This window comes from Nannobrachium achirus (assembly GCF_963921795.1).
Source record: "Nannobrachium achirus genome assembly, chromosome: 21".
NCBI lineage: Eukaryota > Metazoa > Chordata > Actinopteri > Myctophiformes > Myctophidae > Nannobrachium > Nannobrachium achirus.
This window is the reverse complement of record NC_137828.1, coordinates 12,242,253-12,253,251: the sequence shown is the minus strand read 5'-3', so window position 1 is coordinate 12,253,251 and position 10,999 is coordinate 12,242,253. Positions and strand designations below refer to the sequence as shown.

At 41.2% G+C, this 10,999-nt stretch overlaps 1 protein-coding gene across 4 annotated transcripts in view; it reads right to left on the bottom strand.

Moving 5' to 3' along the window:
- The window catches only part of hnf4g (hepatocyte nuclear factor 4, gamma), a 35,991-nt gene extending 26,437 nt beyond the window's left edge, over positions 1 to 9,554 (bottom strand). For 2 of the 4 annotated variants that reach the window (XM_080752090.1, XM_080752091.1), the window contains exon 1: positions 9,417 to 9,554. In XM_080752090.1, coding sequence (XP_080608216.1) covers positions 9,417 to 9,447 — 31 coding nt within the window. In that variant the 5' untranslated portion in view covers positions 9,448 to 9,554. Of the gene's footprint in view, positions 1 to 8,675; positions 8,799 to 9,416 lie in introns of those variants that run through there. The other 2 variants (XM_080752089.1, XM_080752088.1) reach the window with 2 other exon arrangements.
- Positions 9,555 to 10,999: the final 1,445 nt, after the last annotated feature.

Below are 10,999 nucleotides of genomic sequence, written 5' to 3'. Positions count from 1 at the left end.
TTCATATCAATGTTATTGTATCATAATTAAAATCATAAGAGTTTTGCCTATTCATTTGGGGGGGGGGGGGGCACTTGCAATATCCTCCCGGCCTGCCAGTGGGTCGCGATCCACAGGTTGAGCTGTGAGCTGTGATCAGGCACGTGCACACATATACGGTACATCAAAGGGGGCTTGAGCCCCTGCCCTTGTATCCCTCTGTAAAAAGTGCCCTCTCCAGAACATGAATGCAGTTTTTACTATGGTAAAATAAATGCAAATACTCTCTTTCCATGCCATACCTGAAGGCAGCATTCAAGAGAATTGTCGTGTCCAAACTGTCCCGAACTTGAATGCAGCACCTTACAGTATGTTGAAAGAATAGCCCTTATAGAAATCTCCAGTATTGACTTGATTATGCTTAGTTCACTGTGGTATCAAGCACCGAAAATAGCCGACGCGTTGTGAGCTTGGAGGTCTGCTATTTTCAATATTTTCTCCCCAAAGCCCTTTTAGAAATTTCAGCCCCTGCCTAGTCTCTAACATTCTCTGCACGTCCCCGGCTGTGCTAATAAGCGAGCACCCACTCACCTCCGCCTCCGTAGAGGACCTCAGCGTTCTCAAAGCCCAGGGTGCTGTAGGAGGGGTCCAGGCCCTCGTAGTAGTTGGTCACTTCCATGTCTAGCAGAGGTTTACTCTGAGGAGCAGCAGGATACCTCATTCCTCTCTGTCTGGCGCTCCTCTCCAAGCCTTCTCAACCTCTCTCTGAGTGTGTCTCTCTGTCTCAGTGTCTCCCTTGCTCTGTCTCTCTGCCTGTGTCTCACGCTCACTTCTTTTCTGACATTGCACAGTAGAAGGCAATCTCAGGTCTAGGTGATCAATGCTCCCGTCTGATTGGTCCAAGGAAAAGTGGAGGGGCGGAGCCAAGACTTCTCACCTTTGTTGCACATGACTTGGTCTGTCCTTGTGTCTCTCACTTTATCACACAGCGTGATAGCGCAGGAGGAAAAGAAGATAAAGCTCCATCCCTTCTCTCTCTCTCCCCCCTCTCCTCCGTGACAACTTAAGGCTTTCATCAGGTTTAAAGGATAGTTGGCAATCAGTGTGTGTGTGTGTGTGTGTGTGTGTGTGTGTGTGTGTGTGTGTGTGTGTGTGTGTGTGTGTGTGTGTGTGTACAGTACTGTATGTGTGTATTTGTGTGCTGCTCCTGCTTCGTAATCTAATCAATAGTAAGTCATGGAGTTGCCTGCCCATCAGATATAATCGATAAAGAGACAGAGCAGAGCGGACTACAAGACTAATAATTTCTATTAAATCCACCATAAATTATTTATGCACAGCCCTATGTATCCATACTGTATGTATCCCAACATTTACAAAAATAGCAGTTTAGCTGTTTTCGCACAACTCATAAAAAGAACCATATGCACTCAGATCAGTTGTTCTCAAAGTGGGGTCCGGGGACCCCCAGGCCGGCCCAAGGGTCCTTGAGGGGATTCCAAAATTAGATAGCGTCAAAATCGGTTTTGAACCACTTTAACCCTATTTATTATCCATCAGCTATTTTAAAATCTTGAGGAAATGTGAAATAAATTAAATATTTATTTTAAAACATTTTAACAACATGTGGGTATGTGGGTCCCCGGCATAAAGTATTTTCAGTGGTGTAAACTAAATACATTTACTCAAGTACTGTACAAAGGTTGAGGTATTTTTACCTTACTGGAGTATTTCCAATTTTCAGTACTTCTACTTCTACACTACATCTCAGAAGCAAATGTTATTACTTTTACTCCACTACAATTATTTGAAAAGTAGTTACTAGTTATTTTGTAGATTTCGATTATTATTACAAAACATACTTTGACCACTTTAGCTAAGTCTGTATACATTTCGACAATTTAAAACAGACGATCTTGTACCGTAGATCCACTATTTTCATATTTTTTTTAAATACATTTTATACATTTGAAATCTTGTGAAATGTGACATTCTGCATAATGTTTAGCCTAGTTTCTACTTTGGTACTTTAAGTACATTTTCATACTAATAGTTTTGTACTTTTACTCAAGTACATTTTGAATTCTGGACTGCACCCACACCAAAGTACCTATGACCGTGGATTCCCCATTCCGCCAATGCATTTCAATGAGAATGGAAGGTTTTTTTGCAGAAATTCTCTACTGGCATGAAAACGCTCCCTTCTCATTGAAATGCATTGGTGGAATAGGGAATCCATTCTATAGGTACTTTGGTGTGGGTGCAGCCTTAGTATTTCTACATTGTGGTATTGATACGTGAGTACTTTTTCCACCATGCTGTTTTCAGATGGGGGCAAATACATTAACATGTGGGACATTGACATGAGAACGTTTGAGAAACCACCATCAGTTTATGTATGTAACAATCTGATCATTAATTTCCAAGTGTTTTAACAACACAAATGTTACTCTCTATGTTATTCAGGATTTAAGAATACGAAGGTGAAAGGAAATAGGACTAACGGATGATTTTGTTTCCAATCTTTGCAATTTTTGTGAAAAGTGTGTGTGTGTATGTGTGTGTGTGTGTGTGTGTGTGTGTGTGTGTGTGTGTGTGTGTGTGTGTGCGCGCGTGCGCGCGCGTGCGTGCGTGCATGTGTGTGTGTGTGAGAGAGAGAAAGAAAGAGAATAATTAACAGTTTTATTAGCTGTAAGCAGGTCTCATTTAGATAGGTAGAAAAAAGGAAAGAGAAAATAAAACGAGAGAAAACTGTTGGAACAAGTCATAAAAATACTTTAAGATGTTTTTATAATAGAGCACCAAAGTCTGACATCACTGCTAGAGGGCGCTATCCCCAGTGGTCACAAAGTTAGTTTTTGTATTGGAATTCCCATAGGGGAATCTTAGCTCCTGTCAAGAACTGTGTTCCAGAAAATAAACAAACTACCCCAGAGATTTTGATGAAGCATCAAGTAGGCTACTAATTCATCCAAAGTAAAAGTAAGAATTATTAGTATTTTTTTCTCCAAACACAGAATGTAACTGAATATCGACCCGGGCCACTGGCGTGGCAGTCCGGGCACCCTATGCTACAATGCCTGCCTGACGGGTTCGAATCCCGACGACCTTTGCTGCGTGTCACTCCCCATCTCTCTCCCCATTCGCTGTCAGTCTATTGTCCTGTCAATAAAGGGATAAAAGGCCAAAATATATAATTATAAACGACGAGTCTCAAACCTGACAAAAATCGCCGGGGTGGTTTGTTTATTTTTGGAACCCAGTTCTTATATGACGCGATCTAAGATTTGCCTATGGGAATTTCAATGCAAAAAATAACGGCGTGACCCAGGGGTAGTGTGAGTGACGTCAGAACTTTGCTAGTGCTACTCAGAGGAGTGCTACAATCAACCCCTCCAATCTATCATAAACTCATTAGATCGGACACAGTGGTTTCACTGCACTAAATTCCAGTGGGACTGAGTCATACTGGATATGATGGCATATACCGTAAATGTTGCTGGGAGGATATCGTCGCTGTCGGGCAGAAACCTCCTATCTCCACATTCAAACATTTTGTGTTTTTGCGTAAATGAACACCCCTACTTGATTGTTCTACAGCGTCACACGAAAGCATCAAAGGTAGCAGATCTGCAAGCTCGAAGAGCGCTTTGAGCTTGTAGATCTGTATACGTTTGACATTTCTTAACAGTTTTGGACATGAGGCTTCTAGCCGACAGAGACGATATGAGGGTGATTTGCTGTCCAACACCGACTCCTTCACGAGATAAGACAACATAATTGTCAGTAATAATATAAAGGAAGAAGAACTAAATAACAATAATCGGTGGAGGAAAAAGTACTCAGATTGTGTTACTTTATGTAACAATACCATAATGTAGAAATACTTTGTTACAAGCAAAAGTCCGGCATTCAGATTTTCACTTGAGTACAAGTACAAAAGTATTGGTATCAAATGTACTTTTGATCTGTTGATCAGAAAGCCAGCGGTTCACCTCCTGGCCCCGCTCTAGGCTACACAGAGCTGGATATTTCATATATCCTGGTTTTTCAGATATCCACATAGAAAAATATCTAGGTCCACATGACAAAGATATCTAGGTCTAACAAGCACACACGCAGTAAAGTCTTCAGAGATATCCGGGTTCCCTGTCTACACGGATCCAGTGAATCGGATATTTTTCAATCTCTCCACTTATTTATCCGGTTTAAAAAATATCTAGCTTTGCAGCCGAAATATCCAGCTTTGTGTGGCTGCAAGCCCCAAACGCATAAAAAAATGGCTATCTTCAGAAATATCCAGCTCCATGTAGCCGGCGCCTTAGTGTCCAAGTGTGTCTGAGGAAGAACCCTTAACTGCTCCCCCCGAGCACTCATCATAGCCATCTGAGGAGCCATCATTTGGGTTAAACTGAGAACTGAATTGGGATTAATGTGGGATTAGTCTAAAAAATGTAAATACTACTGAGGTGACTTTAGGGGAGTCTATTAGTATCCAAGCATAAAGTTATGAGCCTCATAGGGGCAGTGGTAAAGAGAAGAGGACTGAGAGAGTTTGAGGCTGATCAGAACATCAGTTTGTGTCGCCTGTGTGCGTGCACATTTGTATGTCACCGTGTGTGTTGACCTGTAGGTCTGCGTGTTTGTACATTTCTGTCGTTGTCTATAAGTGTGAGGCCTGTGTGTGTGTGTGTGTGTGTGTGTGTGTGTGTGTGTGTGTGTGTGTGTGTGTGTGTGTGTGTCAGTGTTGTTTTTGACAGCAAATTTTGATTTAGTTTTAGTCATAGTCTTTTGAATAAAATGTAATTTAGTTTTAGTCATAATTTAGTCAAATGAAAAGTTTTAGTTTTAGTCTAATTCTAGTCGACTAAATATTTTAGTTGACTAAATCTACAGTTGATTTAGTCAACTAAAAATGTATTTTGGCAGCCCTTGATGGCATCGTAATGACTACTAAATAGCCGATCTACAAGCTCACAACGTGTCGCCGTTGTGAGCTTGTAGATCGCTATTTTCAGCACGCAACACCTGAGAGCAACCAAACATAAAATTACTTTCTCCTCCACTAGTCCCTCCCTATCGTTTTAGTCTAGTTTTTATTTTGTTGACGAAATTGTCAATATATTTAGTCTTAGTTTTAGTCATCACAGCTTAGTTTTTATTTCGTTTTCGTCAGTGAAAAGAACGCAGTCGACAAACATGTTTTGTCATAGTCTTAAGGTGGTTGCACACTGCTGCGTTTTTCGCTGCGAAATGCGTTTTTCAGGGCAAGGAGAGAGAGAGAGATAGAGAGAGCAAGGGACCGAGTGGTGCGCGAAACGGGCGGGCAGTGTGCAAACGTGATTGACATAACGTGAGGTTGATTTTTTTATTTGCATGCTCTGAAATTCACTCCGATATTCGGCCCGAAAAACGCAGCAGTGTGCAACCAGCTTGAGTCGACAAAATCAACACTGGTGTGTGTGTGTGTGCATGCGTGCAGCCGTGCATGCGTGTGTGTGTTTGTCTTAGAGAGAAAGGATTGACAGACATTAGTGTTTAACTAGACTGTGAGGGCCAGCCTGCTGACTCATCATCACGTTCATACAGAATGAGGAAGTGCTTGGTCTCCATAATGTTCACACGCTACAGAATGCCACGCTATACAGTATGTGACAATTGACACATAACCACCTTAACCGTCAAAACACGCCCAGGAAGAGAGGAGAGCAATTTTTGTCAAATAGTTTGACAAAAAAATTTGATCAAACTTTGCGATTTGATATTGATATATCGTCACTGCTGGGTGGACATCTCTTGTGTATCGTTACAATAATAGCCTATAAAATAGTTAGCTGATAGCTCAAACTCACGTGTCGTGGCGCGTTGTGAGCTTCTAGATCTGCTATTATCACTACTTTGGTGAGACACTCTCGTATGATGAAGTAGAGCGTTAATGTACAAAAATATATTAAAAAGTTGAATTATGGAGATATGAAAATATGAAGTAATGTATACCATGTTTTATACAGAAGCATACATTTACTTGACCACTTCAAGGAGAACTTCACAGATGTCGTGTCACACGGCAACTACACTTACTGACACAATATGTCCATATAGGCCTACTGTATGGGCATTATGATATGGGCTTAATATTGATGGCATAAAAGGCATTCTATTGTATGGGCATTCCCAGATATGGGCTTAATATTGATGGGCAAAGCGATTCTACTAGTGTGGTTGCCCTAACAGGGCATCATCTGGGAATCAGATGTAGAGGTCAGCTCCATATATATGGAGATCTAGGTGATGATCCAGTCGTCTCCATGTATGGATATCCAGGGTTTGATCTTTGACGAGGTGGTGTCACAACAGTGTAATGTCAACAAACAGGTCAGCAGATATAGACATTGAGGCATTAAATACATCTAGTGGAGTTAAAGTACAAAATTTGGATCCGAGATGTAGTGGAGTAGAAGAAAAATATTGGATATTGGAAATACTCAAGTAAAGTAGCCTACAAATACCTAAGAATAGTACTTATAGGTAGGCCTATAGTTCTTAGGTAGGCCTACATTACTTAAGTAAATGTACTTATCGTTACTTTACACCACTTGGTAGTTCTCATTATAAGATGGCACCATTTTGGACAGTTCAGAAACCTGCTTAACAGTGACATCATCAGTGGGGATTCCAAGTTAATAGAAATGTCAGCCTTTCTCTAACTGGAAAGTCAGCATGCCGAAATAGAAGCCATTAATCTACAAACTCACGACGCATCATAGAGCAGTGAGATTGTGGTTCAGCAATTTTTTTGTGTGCGGCACCAGCATGCAAACAAGCATAACTCAAGCTTAAGTTGGAATGTCAGAAAACAAGGGAAAGAATGTGCGGTACTTGAGAGGTACTTGAAGACACAAAGGAAAACTAAAGCAAACGATACACTGAGATCAATCAAATGATCTGTCTCTCTCCGTTAATAATCCAAGGACACGCTCCTTGAGAGGATAAAACCATTTGAAAAGTCTTTTCAGTTTCACCTTCTTATTATTATATAATTGGCATGTAATGATTTATCGTAAATCGATTAAAATCGATTCAAACTGGTGCCAATTTAAATCGATTTAATACAAAAATGATCACGATGCAAACAGTTGAGGGCGTGTAAGAAAAGAGAAGAAAGTCATCATCAGGCATTTGCTATTGAAAAGAGGATAAGAGAACACACAGTATTGTAAAAAAATCTACTTTGTTCTGTTTGTTTAAAAAAATCATGAAAACTCATCGTATATCGAGAGTTGATTGAATTGTTAAATTCCTATTATATAACTAACCTAAAATAATTCCTGTCTTCCAAATACAAGTGAACATATTTTAACTCCTTGAACACTCCTTGACCGTGCCCCACCCTCCTTTCTCTGTAAATTCTATATAATCTAACTGTATTTCTAATTCTACTTATCTTTATATGTTTTGTTTTGTATTGTATTTGTATTGTATTTTCTAAAACGGCTCCCCATCCCTCACCAAACCATCTATGCTGGATTCTCGGCTGCCTAAACTAGAAGTTCACAAATGTATGAAATTCTATCGAGTATCTTGGTTACAATGAGACTGAGCTAACAGTTAAGTTTGGTCTCTCTGTGTTTGTTAGAGAAACGTTCTAACACACCGCCTGGCTAGATTGGTCTCTCTCAGGAGGATGATCATCCTGGTAGCTGGGAACTACTTTCATGCAGAAGTTGTTCTTGTAGTGAATTATTAAGAACTGTTTTAATTGGGATGTCTCATGTAATGTTGCCATATTTGTAACCGTTTTAGACAAGCAATAATACGTCACGTGAGGTCTCAGATAATGGCTGAGAGGCACACCTTTTCTTTTAGTTTTTCGATTTGACATTTTTGACGTCATTCCTCCAAAAATATTAGACTGCATGGGTGCTCAAAGAGAATATGTTCATCTTGTATGTTCAAGTTCAAAATTAGTCCCTTTTAAATGTAACTAAATGGACACCGTCACTAGCACAACTGTTACTGAATAGAAATGAATACCTATTATTCTGTTTTATTTGTATATTGACATCAAACTGTCAATATTTTATATGCAAAATGTAGTTGGGTGAAGGGGTCACTTGGATTCAGAAACCAAGGAAAGCATTATTGAGAACCACTGGTCTAAATGAACCACATATTAATTAAATAATACAAACATAATTAACAGTCCAACAAACTCATAGGAGAGCTAGCTTCAGTCATTCATCATGTCCACTGGCAAAAACAAACAAACACATCTCAACCAAATATGTGACCAATGCAGACCCTCTAATAAACTATAAATTCGCCTAGCAACAGACAGCTCTGGGGGTCATAAAACAGAGAGCTAATAGGCTATCTGTGTGTGAAGCAGCCATAATTCCCCTGCTTCTATTTAGACTGGAGCTGTTGTTCATGGTCACACGGCATCTAATCTCTCAAGAAGACAGATTCAGGCACCACGGTCCTGTTAGTTAGTTGGAATAAACACAGAAGCACCAAGGAGGAAGTTGACTAAGAAAGGGGAGGTTCCGAGTTCCGGTTTCTACACAAATAAAGAGGTGATGCAAAACAAAGGTATTAATGATAATATGACATAACAATGTAGTCGTTATGCTATTGATTCCTTCCCACACACATTTCTGTGTTGTCACGGCTGCTGCATCCTATTACCGACTCACCTACCAGTGAGGAGCCCCCAACGGGAGGACATAGCGGACGTAGCGTGCCAATTATCACCCTCCCTGCCCTGATCATGGGCCAGTTGTGGTCGTGCAGACGCTCGACAAAGCTGGATGTCCCACAGTGGATTTGAACCCATGACCTCCGTGGTGATGGGTAACTACTTTACCACTACGCCACCCAAGCTCCCCATTTTATAGTTTTTACGGTTAACGATACTCGCATTGATTCTTAGAGGGAAACACCACGTTACTGCGTGGCAAGCTGTTTTCTGTACATTACCGATTGTCAAACTCCTGTACAGAATGTGAATGGGTTATCATATCATCTTTACAGTGCGGCGGGGGTAACAAAGTGAGCCTAATCTTATCTGCTCGAGCAAAAGCGCTGTCTGTAAGCAGAGCTAAGATCACACCGTAATCGTAATCTCACCTAACACTTGCTACAAGTGGGAAAACATCCAATAGACTTGAACAACCCCACAAGCACCTTCCCATCCAATGACATGCCAGCGTGAGTTTTAAACCCAGTTGGAAGTGTGTGTGTAGGGGGGGGGGGGGGTACCACCCCATTACCAGCAGAATACAAAAACACATGATTCGGCATGGCACCTATAGTGGCAACAAAACTACCAATGACAGGTAACCTTCAACAAAGACACAATAACACAAGCCCATTAGATCCTAGTACATCACAACTAACCTCTCTCCACACATACAGCCTTGCATTTGTCTACCTACCTGTCTCTGTGTGTCTGTCTGTGATGTGCATTTATCCACATGTGCCCCGGTGGTGCGTGCTGAGGTGTTTTGCCACAGCCTCTCTCACAGGGCAGCCTGGAGAGCAGCTATGTGGCTTATAATTCACGGAGCGACACATTGGAGGATGGCGCCGCCATAGTCCTGTCATTACCATCGATTTACTAAACAAACGCAAAATAGGGTGGGGAGGTTAAACAGTAACTCGGCTAGCCATAAAAAACTAAAAGCAAAAGGATCAGCGGGGTGTGTTTTTGTATGTGTGTGTATGTGTGTGTGTGTGTGTGTGTGTGTGTGTGTGTGTGTGTGTGTGTGTGTACACATATGTGTAGGCCTACAACTGAGACTATAACCGAGGGCGGCAGGTAAGGGATTCAATGGGTCTGAGGTAATGTTTCACAAAATAATAGTGACATAGTAACGATTTGAGACATTTATTCGACTGGGCTGTACTGCAGGCTTCACTGTGTACACAGATCAGTGAAGTGATCTCCAAACACACTGAGTGGAGGACCCTGTTTTATTATTTTTCAGGTTGCCTGAAAATATAGAACCATGTTGCATAAACAGAAAACAAACAATTATAAGAGCATGAGTCATTGCAAGGCTGAGCTCAGTGTTGCGTTTAGAAAAGTCCACTAGGTGGCAATCATGACATTTACAAATTCACAGAATGGATTCTCACTGTACACTGGAGGTTCTCAAAGTGGGGTCCGGGGACCCCCAGAGAGGTCCTTGAGGGGGGTTCCAGGGGGTCCCAAGCAAAATAAGTTAATAGAGAATCACAATCAGTTTAACCACTTTAAATGTAAAAAATAGCCGATTTACAAGCTCACAGTGAATGTGTCCCTTTGCGACGTGTTTTTCAAAACCGTGAAAAAATATATTATATTTTTGAAACATTTTAACAACATGCATCTTCTATGGGGGTCCCTGGCTCAAAATCTTGACCTAATACATTCATTTGGGGGTCCTTGACATGAGAATGTTTGAGAACCACTGCTCTGAACACGCACGCACACACGCACGCACGGACCCACGCACGCACGCACGCACGCACGCACGCGCACACACACACACACACACACACACAAGCATGCACACTTGCTCGCTCACGTACTCACACACTCACATCCAGGGGTGTCGCACCAAATTCTGGGCCCTCGGTATAAGGATCCACTCACATTTTGTGCTTTAACTATTGAAAAATGTCAGATAGAAAAATCGTGAAAATTAGTGCAAGTCTTGTTGTTTCTATGCCAGTGGTGCTCAAACTTTTTTGAGCACCCCCAAAATAATACATGTATGTATTTGGCCAGAGACCCCCATCTCAAAATATTTAGTTCCAGGGACCCCAGAAGCAAAATTGAGTTACAAATGTTCGCTTAAAAAATACATATATTCAAAGATTTGCCCACATTGTCTCGACTTTTCAAAAATAGCTATCTATTTTTATCTGCTATATCTGCTATTTTTCAATAACCAAAGTATAAAATAATAAAGGCCCCTCCACCTTGGGCACTAATAACTCAGTCCCACTTTTCCCCCCCTTGTGACGCCCCTGC